Raw genomic sequence first — 23,524 nt, forward strand, 5'->3', positions numbered from 1 at the left:
TTCTTCTCAAGAGAGAGTTTCATTAAGTGTGCAATTAATATCAGTTGTTTGAAGATATTATTTTGTTGTTTATGCAACCATTGTTACTACTAAGATATCAACTGGACCTCTATTTTCATTTTTTTCTAAGTAATCTATCTATCCCATCCAACTTCTCTTTTTCCCTTTCAGGATGCTCTAAAGATACCCTCTTTATCTTTGGTTCTGATTTCACTAAAATATATCTGTCTGGGAATTTATTTTTACTTATCATCCTTTGGAGTCACTAGGTTAACAGAGTGTGAGAATTGGTGTCATTCAATTATGTATGTCTTGGTCATTTTGTCTTCAATAATTCACTTTAGGTTTAGCTTTTTTGAAAATAGTGTGAATTTTTATTTACAATTATATTTCAGGTTCATTTTAGCAAATTTGTGGTATATGAAAAGTTACAAAAAAAACACTTTTAAACACAACTCCAAGAAATGATAACATCTTAGTATAAGCAACTATTTTGATTTTGTTTTACTAAAATATAAAAAAATATACATAGAAAATTTAATATAAATGAGTTTCATAGACTATTTCTCAAGATAATTAATATTCTTCTACAACATAAATTTGGTGACTCTATGGTATTATATATATAAACCAATTTAACCAATCATCTAGCTTTCAAATATTTAAGTTGTTCCCATCTCTCCATTCTTATGCTCAGTTATTAGGATATGATAGTGAAATAAATGTGGAAAAATCTTTGTCTGCAGAAACCTTGCAATCCTCTTGGTGAAAACAAGCATTAAATAACATAGTAGTAAGTATATAGTATTTTTTAAAAATGTGATGAATGTTGAGGAAAAAAACATATGAAGTGGGAAAGGTGGATATTAGGGCTTGCTGTGTGAAATATTAGCATGTCCAGGAAAGGTTTCTCTGAGAAAGTGTTTTGATTAACCTATGAATAAGAAACCAGTCATACAGATATCTGGAAGATCATGCTAGGAAGAGAAAACAGCAAGTACAAAGTCTCAATGTGGCAACATGCCATGAGTAGGAAGCCAGAATGCTGGATTGAAGGAGACATTGGAGAGCATGGGATGACATCAGATGGTACCAGAGAGTCAGGTCATGCTGGATTTTAGGGGTCGTGGTGAGGATCTACCTTTTAGTGGGAAAGAAATGAGAGGTCTTTGGGGATTCTGAGGAGAGAAGTGGTATGACCTGAATTAAGAGTATCATTTTGACTACTTTGTTGAGGATAGACTAAAGAGTGGACAACAGAAGCAGTGAGACCAGTTAGGATGTTGCTTTAATGTTCTAGGCCAAAGATGATGGACATACACTGGAGAGGCAGTAGTGGGGATAATTTGGTCCCCAGATCAAAGTCTGGAACAAGACACAAACGGGAGTTGCTGGTAGGTTTGTTATAAACAACTAATACTGCAGAAGGAGATATGTTAGGAGAGGGGCAGAGACTATCAGGAGGTCATATTTATAGGTAAATATTGTGAATATTTCTACTCTTTTATTTATAAGTCCCAGAACATAAAATGTATATAAAAATATGTGTACATTTTAAATATTTTTCTATCTACTGTCAAATAATTTTCCAGTGTGGTTTTTACTAATTTATGCATTTGAGCAGTGCATGTAACTATTTGCCTTTACACTCTAAACTACTAATATTGCTATTTTTAATTGCTGTAAATTTTTTGAGCAAAAGTGCATCTCAATATTGATTTAAAGTGCTTTTAATTAGAACAAACAAACTTAATTTAAAATACTTGAGTCAAAATACCACAAGATTTGACTTCCTCCTACTTCCTCTTTTATTCTTTTTTTATTATTCACTGTCCATATTTTTAGTCTGTTTAATAAATAGGGGTACTGACATTTGTAATTTCTTGCCCTTAGGACATTTGAATCCTCTTACAAGTTTTGGGAATTCTCATTATGCCCCTTGGACATGGTAATCTGAGAGGGGAATGTCCTACTTATTTTCATTTTATGCCCGACAAGATATTGGTAGCCTAGGCTTATGTAAGTAGTCTTTCTTGCCAACAACTTAGTTCCTTGATTGAATGACTCCATTGAAAAGAGAGAGGAAACTGTAATATTTAAAGGTGTCTAGCAAGGGCAACGACATCCATTGGTAGTGGTGATGCACAGGAGTGGGGAAGTGCCTTGACTGACTGTTCTTAATTATTAATTTCCACAGACATGCTAGATGTGGTCCTATATAAAATCTATTTCTGCAGGCTTTAGTGACCCTTTCTCATCCTCTGTACCTTTAAAATAATTCCACTTTTTTCTTACTTCTGCCAGAGCTGAATTCTGTTGCTTGTAAGCTAGAACCCTGACGGGAACGGACTACAGTATCCCTTTAGGCTCAAAATGATTCTTGCATATTGCTGTTGTTTGGTAATTAAATGGGGCACAGCTATTTTTATTCATTAGAAATCCTCTTGCTGAGAGCATTGCATGAACCGTTATGCAATATTTTTGTTAAGCCACTTGGAACTGAGACTGAGACCCTCACTAAATGATTAACATAAGATAAAACAAAAATTTTGTTACTCCTAAGAAAGAAAATATGAGACAGAGGGAGAGATTGCTGCCAGTGAGATGGCATAAGGCTATGGAGCTAAACAATTTAATCTTTTCTTATTAAAAACAAAACAAAAGAAAAAATAAATATTAATGTTACTATCAAAATTGGAAATACAGGGCAAGTAGGAGTTGGTACCTATCATAGCAATGTGATTATATAATGACTCAAGATGATTATTCAGATGTAGACTTATAAGCATATTATTAATAGATACACAAGTAATCCTAAAATAAATTATGAACCCATAATGTATTATATTTAAGTACGACTTTTCAAGATTTTTGTTTAGTCACTTATACTTTTTGTTACCATAACAATAACTGAAGCATATCAGAATTAAGTCTTTTCTTTTGGTAGGTTATTTTGTTTAGATTCCTTGTGTGCATTCCACTATCTTTTCAATTATAATTTACTCATTTTGAATTCTTACTTTGAGAGATATACGGCATATGCCTATGGATAAAAGTTTGGTTAAAAATTGGAATTGGGTGGTATAATCCCTATGGATCAGAGTACAGCATTCTGTTTTCAAAAAATATTTCCTCCCAGTATAAAAATATCAAATTTTGTATTGATAAGTACTACTTCAATTGCAAGTGACTGAAACCAACTTTAATTGTGAAAAACAAAACAAAAGGAAAAGGGAGGAAAAGGAGATTTATGGTTGGGATACTAGAATATTTCATGAATAAGGGAGAGTTAAGCAAGAAGCCTCTGGTCCAGCAACCCTGCAACATGGAATGTGATAGCCTGAATTAGGGATAGAAAGCCTTTGTTTGGGTTTTGGGTTTTTTCCATTGACCTGTGATCTCTACTCCTTGCTGCAGATCTGTTTAATTTTACTTTATTTCTATACATTAGCTTCCTATATGTGAAGAAAATTGACCTAAACTATAGCTGGTGATATTTAGAGATTTAGACAGATTAAAAAACATATAAAACCTACTATCTCTTGGTCCCCAAGTTCAAAAATCCTGAAGAAGGATCACATTTTACTAAAGGGTAAAAGACACCATATGCATATAAAATATATTTTGAATTCAGAAATTGTCTATAACTTTGTAAACCTGGTAACTGTTATTACACTGCAATCATTATTAATGTACAGTGTCTCTAACTCGGTGGGGTATCACATATGCTGTGTGTCCTAGGCAGTTCCCAGTTACTTAGTGTGGATTCTCCAATAGGTTATTCACAAACAAATACTGTCCATTTTATGTTTTAAATCTTACAAAGGCTTAATGCAGTGTCTAGCACAGAGAATTTTTAATAAAACTGTATAAAATACTGAATAATATGTTTTACTAAAAAACAATCCAGATAAGACTTAATTTAATAATGCTAAATATAAACTGGTTAGAGTTTATTTAAAGTTCAGCTGTTTTTTTGTGTGCTGCATTTGAGTATCACTAGAAAGATTCATCTCAGAAAAAAAATCGTGTAGTTAGCAACTTAACTAAGATTACACCATTGATTTTACTTCCTCCAAATTGAATCATTTAATCTATTTCCAGCTTTGATATATATGTAATAGAGTTGATAACTGTTAAATGTGCATAGTAAATCATTATCACAAATAAGTACTTGTATAAAAAGCTGTTTAAATAAATTGCCTTGAAATTAGTCATAAGTATAGCTAAATATTTTAACTATCAAAACTTACCTCAAATTTTAATATATCTTCTATTGAAACTCCCCTTTTAACTAAATATTATTAATAAAACAAAATGCCATATTTTTTTAATTCTAAATATCTAGTTCAGCAGCATAAAATTAAAAATTCAAAAAAGTTATAGGGAAATAAAACAATAAACTAAATTTTTACATATCTTAAAAATGTACATTTTCCTTTCAATTTAAGCAAAATAAATCAATGCACATGTATTATATATGTTTTTCATATAAGCTTGTACAATGGTATCAAAAGCAGTCTTGAGGGAAAAATTTGGAGCTGGAAGAATCAGACTCCCTAACTTCAGATTATACTACAAAGCTACAGTAATCAAGACAATATGGTACTGGGACAAAAACAGAAATATAGATCAATGGAGCAGGATAGAAAACCCAGAGATAAACCCACACATCTATGGTCAACTAATCTATGACAAAGGAGAAAAGGATATACAGTGGAGAAAAGACAAGTCTCTTCAGTAAGTGGTGCTGGGATAACTGGACAGCTACAGGTAAAAGAATGAAATTAGAAAACTCCCTAACAGCATGCACAAAAATAAACTCAAAATACATTAAAGACCTAAATGTAAGCCCAGACACTATAAAACTCTTAGAGGAAAACATAGGAAGAACACTCTTTGACATAAATCATAGCGAGATCTTTTTTGATCCACCTCCTAGAGTAATGGAAATAAAAACAAAAATAAACAAATGGGAACTAATTAAACTTAAAATCTTTTGCACAGCAAAGTAAACTAAACAAAATGAAAACACAACCCTCAGAATGAGAGAAAATATTTGCAAATGAATCAACACAGGATTAATCTCCAAAATATATAAACAGCTCATGCAGCTCAATATTACAAAACCAAAGAAATCAATCAAAAATTGGGCAGAAGACCTAAATAGACATCTCTCCAAAGAAGACATACAGATGGCCAAGAGGCACATGAAAAGCTTCTCAACATTACTAATTATTAGAGAAATGCAAATCAAAACTACAATGAGGTATCACCTCACACTAGTTAGAATGGGCATCATCAGAAAATCTACAAACAACAAATGCTGGAGACAGTGCAGAGAAAACAGAACCTTCCTGCACTGTTGGTGCGAATGTAAATTGATACAGCCACTATGGAGAGCAGTATAGAGGTTCCTTAAAAAACTAAAAATAGAATTAACATATGACCCAGCAATCCCACTACTGGGCATATACTCAGAGAAAACCATAATTCAAAAAGACACACACACCCCAATGTTAATTGCAGTACTATTTACAATAGTCAGGTCATGGAATCAACCTAAATGCCCATTGACAGACGAGTGGATAAAGAAGATGTGGTACATATATACAATGGAATATTACTCAACCATAAAAAGGAATGGAATTGGGTCATTTGTAGAGATGTGCATGGATCTAGAGACTGTCATACAGAGTGATGTATGTCAGAAAGAGAAAAACAGATATGATATATTAATGCATATATGTGGAATCTAGAAAAATGGTACAGATGAGCCAGTTTGCAAGACAGAAATAGAGACACAGATGTAGAGAAGAAATGTATGGACACCAAGGGGGGAAAGTGGTGGTGGGGTGGTGGTGGGATGAATTGGGAGATTGGGGTTGACATATATACACTAATATGTATAAAAGAGAAAACTAATAAGAAACTACTGTATATATAAAAAGAAAAAGCTTGTACAATGGTACTAATACAAATTTAATTGTGTTCTTCCTCTGCTTGACAAACAAGCTATCTTCTGGGGAAATTCACAAGATAAATTTCCTGGCTACTTTCTCTTTAAATACTGGCTGTGAGAGGAACTAACTGCATATTCTTAAAAAGATCATGTTTATAATACATATATTAGTGATTTTCTCCAACTGAGAATTCTTTTCCATTAAAAATTCAGCACAGGGCTTCCCTGGTGGTGCAGTGGTTGAGAGTCCGCCTGCCAATGCAGGGGACGCTGGTTCGTGCCCCAGTCCGGGAGGATCCCACATGCCGCAGAGCGGCTGGGCCCTTGAGCCATGGCCGCTAAGCCTGCGCGTCCGGAGCCTGTGCTCCGCAATGGGAGAAGCCACAACAGTGAGAGGCCCGCGTACCGGAAAAAAAAAAAAATTCAGCACAGAAATAAGAAAATGTTTCAGTGAATGGAGGTACCAAAAATCCCATTACAAATTCCTTTCAAATTTTTCTTAAATTTTTAATTTTATTGGAATATAGTTGATTTCCGATGTTGTGTGTATTTGTGCTATACGGCAAAGTGAATCAGTTAAACATATACATATATCCATTCATTTTTAGACTTTTTTCCCATATAGGTCATTACAGAGTACTGAGTAGAGTTCCCTGTGCTATATACAGTAGTGTGTATATGTCAATCCCAATCTCCCAGTTTATCCCTCCCCTTCTTCCCACCCTAGTAACCATAAGTTTGTTTTCTACATTTGTGACTCTATTTCTGTTTTGTAAATAAGTGCATTTGTATCATTTTTTTAGATTCCACATATAAGCGATATCATATGATATTTGTCTTTCTCTGTCTGACTTACTTCACATAGTATGATAATCTCTAGGTCTGTCCATGTTGCTGCAAATGACATTATTTCATTTTTCATATGGCTGAGTAATTTCCATTGTATATATGTACCGCATCCTCTTAATCCTTTCGTCTGTCAATGGACATTTATGTTGCTTCCATGTCTTGGCTATTTTATTTTTTATTTTCTTTAAAGAAAAGAGTGGAATTTAATCTTTATTCACAGGACACTGCAAGATATGAAATTCGACATAGAAATAAGAAACCCATTGAGAGAAGCTTCATACAGTATGTACAGTTTGGAACTGTTCAAGTATAGTTTCTTTGTAAAAAGTGCTACAATAACAAACCACGTGTAAAGAGTTCTTAGTAGAGAAACAGAAAGGCAGACTTCTACCAGACATAGTACACAACAAACAACTTTATGCCTCAGATGTACAATCTAAAAGTTGAAGGTCCCAGCAGTGCCATCCTGAACTTGGAATGTATACCCTTCAGAGGTAGTTTCTGGCACAACATTTTGATCTTCCTCTTCCTCCACAGAGAAATACTTCTCAATCAAGTTTAATGAAGCTTTGTACACAGACTCATTTTCATGGTTTTGTAGAGCTTCAATTTTGTCCAAACCTCCACATTCTTCAAACTTTATACTAAGTTTCTCAGTTTCACCTATCTTCTCAGCAGTCTGAAAGATATTTGAGATGGCATCCAGAATAACCAGAATAATTTGTGTCTTTCGCAGTTAGGAGGGTCATCAATGGTTCTATTATGCCACAATGAAAAATGTATACTATCTGCTCAACTGTTCCACCACTTGTGTAGTTGGTCACAGCCCATACAGCTTCCTTTTGTGTCCTAAAGTTGGCCTTGGAGAGAACGCTAACAAGGAATGGGACTAATCCATGATTTACAACTTGTTGTATCTGGTCCTGGCGGCCAGCCATGATGTTTGACATTGTCCACGTAGCTTCCTTCTGAATATTAGTTTTGGAGTTTGTTAGCAGGCTGAGAAATGTGGCAAGTACTCCTGCATCTATTACAACCTGAGTCTGTTCATCTGTCCCAATGACAATATTCTCTATGGCTCTTAGCGTGAGAGTCACAATTGGCAATTCAGTAGCTCCTAAAAGCTTCACAAGTTGGGGTACAACCCCAGTTTTCACAACCATTTCAATCCATTCATTTGGACTATTGGTAAGGTAGGAAATAGCCCAGCAGGCATCAGCTAAAACTTCTGGATCATGGTGATGCAGGAGACGAACTAAAGTAGGAAAAATTTGCTCAACAACATCTAAAGGGGGGTGCAGGATTCTTGTTGCGACAAAGATTTGAAAGTGTCCAGGTAAGATTATGTAAGTAACCACATGCTAAAGATGACAAATCAGGAACCACCAAAAGTGCCAACAGTGGGTCAACTGCACCATGCTCGATAACCAAGTCTCGGAAAACCGAGCCATCACCTGCAACGTTTCCTAGAGCCCATATGGCTTGTTCACTGATGTGAGCATGGGAAGATGCCAACAGGGAAATGAATGCTGGGATAACACCTCCATCTACCACAACCTTGGTCTGTTCTGATGTCCCAGAAGCAATGTTAGTGAGGGCCCAAGCAGATTCAAACTGAATGGGACTACAATCAGTTCTGCCCAAGAAGGACACAAAGTTTGGAATCAAGCCAGCCCGGATTATGCTGACTATATGGGGCTGTTTTTCCCTAGAAAGCAGTTTCCTAGCAGCTTGAGTAGCTTGGAGCTGGCTTTCCAAATTGTTGCTATTTATGCCTTTGACAATGTCATCAACAGACCGATTTACAGTGCCCTGGTTGTTGTGGTTTTCCTGCAGTGGAGAAGCAGCATCATCTGAAAAAGAGCTGACATTTCTCCTTTTCAGCATCTGGTCACCATTCTTAGCTTTCCTGAGCTCCACATTAACTTCTATTTGGTGCCACCTCATTTCTGTACTGTCTTTCCCCTTGTTCTTGCATCTGTTAAGGTGGGCAGATGGTGAATTAGCATTCTTATTGGTGGACATCATTATGAGAAAAAGAGAGAAAGCTACACAGCCGGCTCAAGCTTCCACAGGAAGTGGTGTGGGGCACACAGGCTACAGATCAACTGCTCTCAAAACGTCCACTACGGTCAGCCCGAGGATGGTGTCTTGGCTATTTTAAATAACGATGCTATGAATACTGAGGTGCATATATCTTTTCAAATTATGGTTTTCTCTGGATATATTCCCAGGAGTAGGATTGCTGGATCATATGGCAGTTCTATTTTTAGACTTTTAAGGAACCTCCATACTGTTCTCCCTGATGGTTGTACCAATTTACATTCCCACCAACAGTGTAGGAGGGTTCCCTTTTCTCCACACCCTCTCCAGCATTCATTCTTTGTAGATTTTTTGATGATGGCCATTCTGACCGGTGTGAGGTGATACCTCATTGTAGTTTTGATTTGCATTTCTCAGATAATTAGTGATGCTGAGCATTTTTCATGTGCTTTTTAGTTATCTGTATGTCTTCTTTGGAGAAATGTCTATTTAGATCTTCTGTCAATTTTTGGGTTGGGTTGCTTGCTTTTTTTGACATACAGATGCATGAGCTGTTTGTATATTTTGGAAATTTATCCCTTGTTGGTCACTTGGTTTGCAAATATTTTCTCCCATTCTGTGGGTTGTCTTTTCATTTTGTTTATGATTTCCTTTGCTATGCAGAAGCTTTTAAATTTATTTAGTTCCCATTTGTTCATTTTTGTTTTCACTTTCATTACTCTAGGAGGTGGGTCAAAAAGGATCTTGCTGTGATTTATGTCAAAGAGTGCTCTGCCTGAGTTTTTCTCTAAGAGTTTATAATGTCTGACCTTATATTTAGGTCTTTGGTCCATTTCAAGTTTATTTTTGTGCATGGTGTTAGAGAGTGTTCTAATTTTAATTTGTTACATGGAGCTGTCCAGTTTTCCCAGCACCGCTTACTGAAGATACTCTCTTTTCTCCATTGTATATTCTTGCCTCCTTTGTTGTAGATTAGTTGAACATAGAAAGGAAAAATATATTCTAATACTCAACAAAAGAAATACTCATTTTAGATTTCAACAGAAAGGCATCCGTATGTTTTAGTTAACGAGTAAAACCATTTGTGTATGTAAACTTCTTCAAATTTTTTTAAGGTGTTTATTGGAGCATAATTGCTTTACAATGGTATGTTAGTTTCTGCTTTATAACAAAGTATACATATACGTATACATATACGTATATCACAATATCTCTTCCTTCTTGTGTCTCCTTCCCACCCTCCCTATCCCACTGTTCTAGGTGGTCACAAAGCACAGAGCTGATCTCCCTGTGCTATGGGGCTGCTTCCCACTAGCTATCTATTTTACGTTTGGTAGTCTATATATGTCCATGCCACTCTCTCACTTTGTCCCAGGTTACCCTTCCCCCTCCCCGTATCCTCAAGTCCATTCTCTAGTAGGTCAGCATCTTTATTCCCGTATTGCCCCTAGGTTCTTCATGACTTTTTTTTTTTTGATTCCATATATATATGTTAGCATACGGTATTTGTTTTTCTCTTTCTGAATTACTTCACTCTGAATGACAGTCTCTAGGTCCATCAACCTCACTACAAAAACTCAGTTTCATTCCTTTTTATGGCTGAGTAATATTCCATTGTATATATATGCCACATCTTCTTTATCCATTCATCTGTTGATGGACACTTAGGTTGTTTCCATGTCCTGGCTATTGTAAATAGAGCTGCAATGGACATGGTGGTACATGACTCTTTTTGAATTATGGTTTTCTCAGAGCATGTGCCCAGTAGTGGGATTGCTCGTCATATGGTAGTTCTATTTTTAGATTTTTAAGGAACCTCCATACTGTTCTTCATAGTGGCTGCATCAATATACATTCCCAACAACAGTGCAAGAGGGATCCCTTTTCTCCAAACCCTCTTCAGCATTTATTGTTTGTAGATTTTTTGATGATGGCCATTCTGACTGGTGTGAGATGATACCTCATTGTAGTTTTTTTTTTTTTTTTTGCTGTACGCGGGCCTCTCACTGCCGTGGCCTCTCCCGTTGTGGAGCACAGGCTCCGGACACATAGGCTCCGCGGCCATGGCTCGCGGGCCCAGCCGCTCCGCGGCATGTGGGATCTTCCAGGATCGGGGCACGAACCCGCGTCCCCTGCATCGGCAGGCGGACTCTCAACCACTGCGCCACCAGGGAAGCCCGCTCATTGTAGTTTTGATTTGCATTTCTCTAATGATTAATGATGTTGAGCATTCGTTCATGTGTTTGTTGGCAATCTGTATATCTTCTTTGGAGAAATGTCTATTTAGGTCTTCTGTCCATTTTTGGACTGGGTTGTTTGTTTTATTGATATTGAGCTGCATGAGCTGCTTATAAATTTTGAAGATTAATCCTTTGTCAGTTGCTTCATTTCCAAATATTTTCTCCCATTCTGAGGGTTGTCTTTTTGTCTTGTTTATGGTTTCCTTTGCTGTGCAAAAGCTTTTGAGGTTTATTAGGTCCCATTTGTTTATTTTTGTTTCTATTTCCATTTCTCAAAGAGGTGGGTCAAAAAGGATCTTGCTGTGGGCCTCCCTGGTGGCGCAGTGGTTGAGAGTCCGCCTGCCGATGTAGGGGATACGGGTTCGTGCCCTGGTCCAGGAGGATCCCATATGCCACGGAGCGGCTGGGCCTGTTAGTCATGGCCGCTGAGCCTGCGCATCCAGAGCCTGTGCTCCGCAACGGGAGAGGCCACCACAGTGAGAGGCCCATGTACCGCAAAAAAAAAAAAAAAAAAAATAGGATCTTGCTGTGATTTATGTCATAGAGTGTTCTGCCTATGTTTTCCTCTAAGAGTTTGATGGTGTCTGGCCTTACATTTAGGTCTTTAATCCATTTTGAGTTTCTTTTTGTGTATGGTGTTAGGGAGTGTTCTAATTTCATTCTTTTACATGTACTTGTCCAGTTTTCCCAGCACCACTTATTGAAGAGGCTGTCTTTTCTCCATTGTATATTCTTGCCTCCTTTATCAAAGATAAGGTGACCATATGTGTGTGGATTTATCTCTGGGTTTTCTATCCTGTTCCATTGATCTATATTTCTGTTTCTGTTCCAGTGTCTTGATTACTGTAGCTTTGCAGTATAGTCTGAGGTCTGGCAACCTGATTCCTCCAGCTCTGTTTTTCTTTCTCAGGATTGCTTTGGCGATTCAGGGTCTTTTGTGTTTCCATACAAATTATGAAAATTTTTGTGCTAGTTCTGTGAAAAATGCCAGTGATAGTTTGATAGGGATTGCATTGAATCTGTAGATTGCTTTGGGTAGTAGAGTCATTTTCACCATGTTGATTCTTCCAATCCAAGAACATGGTATATCTCTCCATCTATTTATATCATCTTTAATTTCTTTCATCAGTATCTTATAATTTTCTACATATAGGTCTTTTGTCTGCTTAGGCAGATTTATTCTTAGATTTTTTTTGCCTTCTGTTGCAATGGTAAATTTGAGTGTTTTCTTAATTTCACTTTCAGATTTTTCATCATTAGTGTACAGGAATGCAAGAGATTTCTATCCATTAATTTTGCATCCTGCTACTTTACCAAATTCATTAATTAACTCTAGTAGTTTTCTGGTAGAATCTTTAGGATTCTCTACATATAGTATCATGTCATCTGCAAAGAGTCACAGCTTTACTTCTTCTTCTCCAGTTTGGATTCCTTTTATTTCTTTTTCTTCTCTGATTGCTGTGGCTAAAACTTCCAAAACTATGTAGAATAATAGTGGTGAGAGTGGGCAGCCTTGTATTGTTCCTTATCTTAGAGGAAATGTTTTCAGTTTTTCACCATTGAGGACAATGTTGGCTGTGGGTTTGTCATATATGACCTTTATTATGTTGAGGAAAGTTCCCTCTATGCCTACTTTCTGCTGGGTTTTTGTCATAAATGGGTGTTGAATTTTGTCAAAAGCTTTTTCTGCATCTCTGGAGATGAGCATATGGTTTTTCTCCTTCAATTTATTACTATCATGTATCACATTGATTGACTTGCATATATTGAAGAATCCTTGTGTTCCTGGGATAAACCCCACTTGATCATAGTGTATGATCCTTTTAATGTGCTGTTGGATTCTGTTTGCTAGTATTTTGTTGAGGATTTTTGCATGTATATTCATCAGTGATATTGGCCTGTAGTTTTCTTTCCTTGTGACATCTTTGTCTGGTTTTGGTATCAGGGTGATGGTGGCCTCGTAGAATGAGTTTGGGAGTGTTTCTCCCTCTGCTATATTTTGGAAGAGTTTGAGAAGGATAGGTGTTAGCTCTTCTCTAAATGTTTGATAGAATTCACCTGTGAACTTCTTCACATTTTATTCTCTTATTTGAGTGACCAGGAACTCACTCATTTGGGTTCAGCCAAACTTCAGGTTATTAGCATAAACTTCCAGGATCCTCACACAATTGTTAAATTATGTAAGTTTATTCATTATGTGTTCATGTACTTTTGTTCCAACTGTTTGATAGAAATATATGATTAAATCTTAAATGAATAAAGGAGATTAATTCTATACCAGAAATGAGCAAACTTTAAAAAAGAAATCAACACAAAAAACAAAACAATCCCAACAACAACACCTTATAATTATATCCTTTTTTGGAATAGAAAAGATCATGTAAATATTTATGTTTAGAATTACATATTATATCATTAGAATTAGAATTTATTGTTCTGAGAAACAGAGGAAAACAGAAACTATCGAACAAAAACATTTTGCTTCACTTAGGTTTAACAATTATATTTTGTAACACTAGTGGCTGATTCAGATTGTGGATATAAAATGATTTAAATTAAGATCTCAAGAAATTGGGGATTAGAATTTCTTTGGTAAATATCACAGCTCTGTAATATATTCACTTGTGTCACAATGAAGAAAGGGAGTGAATTATTTCCTTTGCCAAGTCAGGTTCAGTCAAGTGGGTTTATGAAAGACCAAACAAATTTTGATATTTGTCCCCTGCAGTCTGCTTACAGGGCCAGGAGGGGTAGTTTCATGAAGACTTTGTGAAGGACTGAACCAGGAGAGGTATCTTCAGGAGGAATCCTCCCAGAGTTTGTTGGGGCACAAAATTATGAGAGCTTTCTCTCAGGGACTAAAAATGGGGATGGAGACCAGTTATTTAAAAATCTTTCTCAACTGCCTGCCTTGAGGAGGCGTGGACCCTCTCAGAAGAGTTACAGGAGGGATTTTAAGTGACCATATGGTGCAAGTATGACTTCTCTTAAGTGAAATACAGATGAGGAATCCCCAGTAGAGAACAGTCTCTGAAAAGTCCACAGAGCTTTCCACAAGAGATAGAGTTTGATTACCCACTAAACTTAGAGGATGTCAGTGATAGATCATGATAGTACTAGTCAAGTAGACCTGACATGGCTACTGCTGCAATACTGGAATGCTCACACACCATGTTTAGCAAGTTGGAGAGATTGTGAGGAAAAGAAGCATAAGACTAGGGAAAATTAGAAAGAAAATCAATTGTACTCACTTCAGGTGTCCTTTTATAGCAGGTTAGGCCAGAAGGAGAATATAAATTGAACTTGAAATATGATTCAGAAACATGATTCAGAGTTTGCCTGTTATATAGTATATTATTAGTCAGGTTTCTCCAGAGAAACAGAACAATAGGATATGCATGTGTGTGTGTATGTGTGTATACGTAGATAGATGGATAGATAGATACAGATAGATTGATAGATACTGAGATAGATATATAGAGAGAGATTTTAAGAAATTGGCCCATGTGATTGTAGAGGCTGTCAAGTCCAAAATCTTCAGGCCAAGCTAGCAGACTAGAGATCCAGGAAAGACTTGCAGTTTGAGTCCAAAGGCAGTCTGCTGGTAGAATTCCCTTTTCCTTTAGAGAGCTCAGTCTCTTTTTAATTAAAGCCTTCAACTGATTGGATGAGGCTGTCAACGGAAAACAATGCACCACATGAACTGTGAGCTTCAGTTTTATTTGGGGACCTTACTGAGGACTATAGCCTGGGAGAAGCCTCTCAGATAGCTCTGAGGCACTGCTCTGAAGAGATCGGGGAGGGGCTAGTATATACATATGAATTTTTTGGCTGGGTCATACATGTAGTCAAGCATAAAAATATTACTTCTAATCACAATGAACAGATACCTCAAGTTAATCATTTTAGTGTTTTTTTGTGTATTGGAAGATACAAGAATCTGAGGTCATTGAAATTCTTTTTTAGAATTTGAATCTGAACTATCTGAACTATTTAGGGGTCCCTATATGCAAAACACAGAACACTTCATCTTGAATTCCTTTCAGGGTATACTGTATGGCAGGAACTACAATGGTTAATGACTTGATGGCAAGCAACATTCTTTGTTTTACAAGACCCACACACATGATGAAGGGTAGTCTGCTCTACTCAAAGTCTACTGGCTTAAATGTTAATCTTATCTAAAAATAATACATTCAAAAAAAATCTAGACTGGCATTTGACCAAATATCTATGTATCATGGCCTAGCCAAGTTGACACATAAAATTAATCATTACATATAGGCAGATATTTTAATCATTAAAATAAATTTATTTTGAACTAAGGATAATTAGATAATTTTACTATATAAAAGTAAAAAGAAAAGTCATGGGATTAACCTTGCATCAATGAGGTTAGAAAAATTAGCTCTATATGCAAAATCTGTTGGGGGAAATAATTATTTTGTTTAAATCAAGTCTTAAGATAATACAACATAAGAATGGTAGCAAAGTGAAGAAAAATCCCTCTCTCTCTCGTCTATTACTGATACAAATTAGGGAAAAATAAACTCTATCTTCTTCAGGAAAAATAGTCTCATATTCAATCTAAATTCCATTCTGATGAACCTAAAAAACAGTCAATTACAAGTCCTGAGAACCAATTTAACCATTTTATATTTTTTTACTCTACTCTCCTAGTTTCCTAGTTTTGTTTCTCCAAATTCTTCATCTTTTCAGACTCAAGAACTACTTCTTCCCTCCACAAGGTATCAATAGATGAACATGCTGACATTTCTTAGTGAAAATAGAATCAATCAAAAGAGATATTCCACACATTCCTTCTACCCATGAATAAGTAAATTTTGCTTTCATCTAAATTGTTTTAACTACTGTTAGGATGGGGTAAACTCTTATACTCCTTTCCAAAACCAACCTCCTTTGTAAACTAGATCTCATCCCTTCTTGCTTAACAAAGACAGTGCTCCAGTTAGTTTACCCTTCCTCATCCATCATTTTGTTTCTCTAGTGTATCATTCTTAGAACAAATTCTATAGATATAATAGCAAAAGATTCTATAACGTCTCTTATTTACAAAAAAAATATATTGTCTTGACCTCACATTCCCCTTCAGTAACTATCTCATTTTTCCTTCTTTCTTGAAACCAAACTCCTAAATAAACATTGCCTTACTCACTGACTCCATTTCTTTACCTCCAATTATTTCCTAAATTCACTCTAATCAGACTTTCATACCTACCAGTTCAAAGAACCTTTTATCAAGGTCACAAGTAGAACAATTTTTGACTCTCTCTTTTTTTTCACCCCACATCCAAGAAGTCATGTTAATAGCCAATAAGTTTTTTCCTTAAAATTTACACACACACATGCACATAAACACCTACACAATCAAATCATGCCCTGCACTGTAGCACAATCTAATCTATGTCACTTGGACTATTTCAGTATTCTCTTAAGCGTTCTCCCTGCTTCCAACATGTAGTCTCCATATAGCAGCCAGAGATTTTTTTTAAACAAAATTAGATCATATCAACAGTATTCATAAAGCATTGTGATGGCTTCCCGTCTTATTCAAAGTGTAAGTCAAAGTCTTTCTGTTAGGTAGTCGGACATTAACAGCAAGGAGGTGACAGTGGTGGAAAGACAAGAAGGTAGTAGTCAAGTTACACCCCAACTATCTGGGGACCCTCACCTGACCCCATTCAGAACAGGAGAAACTATGGTCGGGTGATAGGCAACTTATCCTGATAAAGAGGGAGTAGAGTGACATGAGGAAACTTCCCCAGGCTGCGCATGCCCAGACTACATAGGCGTATAACCTATAGTAAACCCAAACTCATTATACCATCACTATAATAAAATCTGCATGTGGTTTTGCCCCTTCCCCCGCCCGTGGCCTTTTCTTAGTGAATCAAGGGTAAGGGCATGCACAATAATGAACTTGTTACATAACTCTGGACTGTCAATCGAATAACGATCCCCTGTTGCTCACCCATGATTGCACCCCACCTCCTCGATGAATATTTCTTATAAATGCCCTTAAGCCTGTACAGGAGGGCTAGTTTCACTTAACAGAAACAGCCCGCTCTCCCTCTGAGAGTGTAACCATGCTTTAATAAACTTTGCTTTGCACTTAAGCCCGAAGTGGTAGTCTGCAATTCTTTGCTTGCTATCACAAGGACTGAGATTGCTGGTCTGTGTCTTCTGTTGACCTCCTGGATCAGAGCTATTTGATACAACACACGCCAAACAGGTAACATCTCCAGTGGTCTATAGAGCTACATGTGATCTCCCCACCACATATATGGTTCTCTAACTTCATTTTCAACCTTCATCTCTGTAGTTTATTATCTTCCGGTACTATTTACTTCCTTTATGGGCACCAAACACACCAAGGATGTTCTTATTTCAAGTCCTCTGCACTTGCTTTTTCCTCTCCCTGAAACCTCCCCATGCCTCCATGTGGGAGATGCTCACTCTGACACTTCTTTCTGTTATCTGAACTATTGTGACTTTGTCACAGAGGCTCTGCCTGATCACTCTCTATAAAATAGTCAGACTTACCCAAGATGTCCTGTCCCTCTTACCAGGCATCACATAACTATAGAGTACACATGATTTATTTGGTTATTTCTTACTCCACCTGAATGTGAGACCCAGGATGTCAAGAACTTTATCTGTTTTGTGGAATGACTTAGTCCCTGCACCAGGAATATTACCTAACACTCAGTAGATGTTCAATAAATATTGTCAAAATAATAGATAGATGGATGAATTAATGGACAAATTATGGTTATATTGTGGTGTCAGAGATTAGAAACTTTATACTGTTCCACAGACCAAACATGAAGGAGCAATTTCTTCTAAAAACACTTGTGCATTTGAAACAGAGGATATTATCCCAATTACAGGATAAAGCTCAAGGATAAAGCAAGATTCCAGATAAAAGTTGGCTTACTATGCCTTTATGCATACAGATCTTAGCCTCACAGGCTTACCAGTGCTGGGTCAGGAGAAAAATTATCTTAAGCTTTGAGGTAGCATAGAAATAGCAAAGAGAGTTAGTGGGACTGAAGTGGGCAGAGGGCTTGCAGTAAGGGAAATTCCATTGAGATCTTCATGGATAGATGATGGAGATGAAGGAGTTGGGGGCATGAGGTGATGGATTTCTCAGAGAATCTCTTCAGGAGTTAATAGTATTAAGAAGAGCTGAGACACTTTTTCTTCCAGTTTTGGCACAATAAAACAATTTTTCCAAGATATAGGATGAAATGAGTGGTGACTGACTTTACATTTTCTTCCTTTTCTTACTGTTAAATTTCAAAACTCTTCAGAGTTCAGAGGCATGGTTTGTGAAGATGTTTCTAATTGGCTTAATGGAAGCCTCAACAATCTGTTTATAGATGTAGGGTTAATAGATTTTATGAAAGTATAAAGATATCCATTTAAAACTACTATTTACATTTTATCTCATGACAACTAGTATTTATCTATTGCTCAATTTGCTTTATTTTTTATTTTTTTATTTTTTTTGTGGTACGTGGGCCTCTCACTGCTGTGGCCTCTCCCGTTGCGGAGCACAGGCTCCAGACACACAGGCTCAGCGGCCATGGCTCATGGGCCTAGCCACTCCGTGGCATGTGGGATCTTCCTGGACCGGGGCATGAACCTGTGTCCCCCGCATCGGCAGGAGGACTCTCAACCACTGCGCCACCAGGGAAGCCCTCAATTTGCTTTTTCATAGAGATTGCTTAAGTTAAAAATATTACCTTTTATACTAGGGAATGATTTGGTATTTCCTTGTTTGTCCCCTTTCTAAATCCAGTGATTATTTTTTTTGTAATAAACTCAGAATTAGTCATATATATGTCATTTAGTTATTTTGATAGAGAATTGAAATTATAATTATTATCAAGCACAGAATCCTCTGCAGGTTTGAATGGGAGACATTAGATGAAGCTATCCCAAAGATAAAGAAAAAAATATGCCGGAGTTTAGAAGACAATCAACCTGAAATACATATGTCCTTACAAATATTATATTTTCCCACAAAAATAAGATGGATAGGTAGTTTTTTTTGTTTGTTTAGCTAAACAGTTAGCTATTTTACTCACATACATGTAGTTGATTGAATAGGAAATATTACTATAATTTTCACCAGATATTTTTCAGTATGATTAAATATATGAAGTAATAGAGCTCCCTCTGTTTTATAAATAGTATTTTCTCAATTATACTGAAAACAAGGGAGTTATAAACATATCACACAATTCTAGCCATTCTTTAGGGATAGCAAGGCTGTCATCTTGAAAACTAAACAAGATTTTATACAGAGTAGTTTGATTTCATAACAGCAGAGACTAATGGAACATTCTAGGAATGAAATCTGTCTAAATAAATGAGCTTCTTCATCTTCAAATCTACACAAAAACCCCAGCCCATATCAGACAAAAATTAAAGTTGTGTGTAGGGGGAAGGGAAGCTTATGATTCATTCCATTTTCATTGATTAATAGATTTCTCATTTTTGCCAGGAGATAGCTGCAAAATTGCTATCTATGTGACTAATTAATTGGATAGTCTTGTTATTTTTCTACCTAACAGGAATGAGTAAGTGACACCGAAGTTTAGGTGGGATAAATAGGCTTCTTTTTATCATCTTGCTAACATTTTCCCATATTTTCTTTTCAATTAACATGTAAATGAAACTAGCCTCTCTAGTGCTACAAGACAGATTTTATAACAGAAAAGAAAGGGATTTTGCACACATCTGGTGTGCATTAGAAACACTGCAATTTTTATAACTTAGAGAAAATAAAGGTGATATTATATATTCATTTTAATACAAAGATCTAAGAGCAGATCAATAAAATTGACTTATGTTAGATTCATTTAGAAATATTATAATACAGAAATATTCTGACTATTTTCTTTCATGTAATAGAATTATATACAGCATTTTAACCTAAAATATTTTCTTGAAAACTTTGTTGATGAAGTGTTGATAGAAAATTGCTGTTACAATATATGGTAAATATTTGCTGATTTAATTTATAAAGGACACTTTATAAAAATATTTGTTGAGGAGGCTCCATAGAAAATCAACTAGATAATACTTAATAATTTCTTATATTTAATCATTTTCCATTAAAAGATATACCTGGGGCCTGTGTATAAATGTATTTTATTATACTCATTTATTATACTTTGTCAGTTTCTCATATTAAATATACACACAAGATATAACATAGTATTGTAGGTCAATTATACTTTAAAAACAAACACACAAACTCATGGGAAAAGAGATCAGATTTGTGGTTATCAGAAGCGTGGGGGAAGGGGGAGGGGGAATTGGATGAAGGTGGTCAAAAGGTCAAGTTTCCAGTTATAAGACAAATAAGTATTAGGGATGTAATGTACAATATAATAAATATAATTACTGCTGTATATTATATATGAAAGTTGTTAAGAGAGTAAATCCTGAGTTCTCAATACAAGGAAAGAATAATTTTCTTTCTTTTTCTTTCATTTTGTATCTATATGAGATGATGGATGTTCACTAAACTTCCTGAGGTACTCATTTCATGCTGTATGTAAATCACATCACTATGCTGTACACCTTAAACATATACAGTTCTGTATGTCAATTATATCTTAATAAAACTGGAAGAAAAAATATATATGTACTACAGATCTATAGTTAGTATACATATTCTATGTTATAATTACCAGTGTTCTAGGGTTACTTGGCTAGACACAGTTGAAAATCATTTGTCAAGATTAAGATGAATCTTTAAGTGGAAAATTTTTAAAAAATACTGTCTTTTTGAAATATTAACAGTAAATATATATTTATAATAAATATTTCTATTAATGAAATGTAGCCAACAAACAAACCCAAAATCTGGTGATGCTTGATGTTCTTGAGAATGAATCAAACCTACTTTTTTATTTTTAATATTTTCCAGGTTGCATGACCTACACCTATATGCATTAATATGTGTAGAAATTATAAAACAAATTGGGGCTATATTTAAAAGGATGATGATGCCAAAGGATGAATACTTATTTGTAACAAAATTGAATCACAAGACTATCCAAAAGATTAAAACAAATTACGGCTATAAGTACAGCAGTAGATGTTCTGAGGTTAGAGATCTAAATTAAAAATTGGAACAATGGGACTCTGGATTTATTTTATGCCTGATCGACACTACCAAATAACAGACCCTAAATAAATATGTTTCAAAAGTGAATGGATGAAAGCTTGCAGATTTATTTTCTCATATATTAATGTATAATAAAATTCCAAAATCATATTATTTTATACCTGCTATATTTTCCTGTTAATAGTTGTGGGAGCTAATAAAATATGTATAGGATACATTTGTAAATGTTGGAAAACAGATTTTATCCATAAACCACTTCTATTTTTTGTTTAAAAAAAACCACTCAAGTTAACATGTTGAAGTTGATATATGCAACAGATTTACCATAAGAATTTTCTTGTATGACAGGTGGGCTATACAAAATATAAAAAGAAATAATAAGAAAATTTTGTGTCATGTATTTGAAAGTCACTGAAGGACTATTAGGACTGTGGATAGGGCCTCTGGCATTAATATTCTCAAACATAAATATAACAAAAAAGAGATCTGAACAGTTCTTGACTAAAAAGCATCCTGGGACTTCTCATTTAGACAAGCAAAGAAGAGGAAACATTCAAAAATAGAAAGAATTGAGGTTTTAGGAACTGGACCAACTCTTGGACTGACTTTTATGCTGTATAAGTCTTAATTCCATTTTGTCACCTTTGATTTTGTACTTTTGATTGATTTTTTTGTGCTTGATTTATATCCAATAGGTTTAATACAGTAGAGAATAACGGACATTATGGCTAGCAGGCAATATGAGAAGTAAGACAGATGGCAGCACAATTCATTGTGGTGATAAAAAACATAACTGAGATAAGGCTCCAACTTAAAATTAAAGTAGTTTGAGACTATGGGCATGGGGAGAAAGACAGGGAGAGCCAAGCAGGCTTCCAGGACCAAATAAAGAAGGCTGGGGTTCAGGGCAAGGCTCTATTGTCAAGGAAAAGTAGAACATAAATCAGAAAAAAAACTAGTAGGTATAAGAAATAGGTCATAAGAAACATACCATTAACCTTCAGCGAGAAGAAGAGGAATCATTTAAAATATATGTCAAAAAGAATTTCATCCAGAATTTTAAAGACATAATGGACCATGTAGGATGCTGGGGTCAAATCTACTCCTCTGAATATTCCTTCCCAGTTTATTTTCCAAGATTAGCTACAGTAACACATATTTTTCATCCTGTATTTCATTACTCATAAAGTAAGGACATTATGAGACAATCTGGATTCATCTTAGTATTTCCCTTTATACCTGCCTCCATATTAGTAGTTTCCAAATCCTATCTCATATGACTTCCTCTATGGTGACTCTGTGTCACCTCTGGGAGAAAGGCCAGGGTCAACTGAGCAGAACTCTAGACAGCCAGCCAACTGCTTTAGTCAGAGCAGCCCTGCATTTATCTGCTTATCATCCTTGATTAAGAAAAGTAGAGAAATTCACCTGTGCATGAAGATTATGTATTGTTATTTAATAAGCAGAATATTTGAATTCAGGGTATATTTGGTGATATTAATTGACAGTAGCCTTCTTTTTTTAAACTAACAGGAGTCAGAAATTTTGTAAGACTGTATGAATTTTCATACAGAATCAGGAAGGAACCTTGTTCAATGAACACATTTAATGGGACAAGAAAAGAAAAAAAAAATACTTTGTTTTAAATTACAGCCAATAAAACTTGTCTGTGTTAATATGTAGCTATATTACACTAGATAATTTTCATTCTTAAAAACTTTTTTCTAAAATTAGTGGCAAAAGTCCTTAAATGGCCTAAGAGACCCTAATCTGTTCCTTGCTCTCTCAGTAGCTTGATTGTGTGTTGTACTGACATTGATACCTATGTGCCAGCCAGGCTGCCTTCTTTCCCTTTTTTCAAAGGTACCATTTTCAAAATGTGGCTTCAGAAGTCACCCTGGTGACCATGTATGTCTCTTGAGACATTTAGATATGTGATCTAACCTTCACACAAACACACACACAGAAACACATATACTTCTGCTGGGGTGATAAGCAAATTAATTCATCCCATCAGGGGGATTGACACTTGGCCCCACCTACCTGCTAATTACAAAAAATGAGATTATGGTTTTAGTAAAATATTTAAATTAAGAAAAACCCACTATATGGGTTTATTTTCAAGTGTGAGGTGTGCACACTCAAAAGATCAGTGGTAAAGTTTAAAACCTTTCGGAATTGATTTTGAAATAAACAGTGCAATCAGTTTAAATTGTGGTTGTTAATAAATGATGACCACAATGACCATTACTATTTGTCATT

General features: G+C 35.6%; 1 protein-coding gene across 1 annotated transcript; it reads right to left on the bottom strand.

Moving 5' to 3' along the window:
* Positions 1 to 7,246: 7,246 nt before the first annotated feature.
* On the bottom strand, positions 7,247 to 8,836 carry LOC307049429 (importin subunit alpha-1-like; the record flags this gene model as incomplete). The annotated part of the gene is given in 3 exon segments (XM_079698987.1): positions 7,247 to 7,533; positions 7,535 to 8,106; positions 8,108 to 8,836. Coding segments are annotated over 3 exon segments (1,587 nt in total). The 3' UTR covers position 7,247.
* Between the last annotated feature and the right edge of the window lie 14,688 nt (positions 8,837 to 23,524).

Source organism: Hyperoodon ampullatus, assembly GCF_949752795.1.
Source record: "Hyperoodon ampullatus genome assembly, chromosome: 1".
Taxonomy (NCBI): Eukaryota; Metazoa; Chordata; class Mammalia; order Artiodactyla; family Ziphiidae; genus Hyperoodon; species Hyperoodon ampullatus.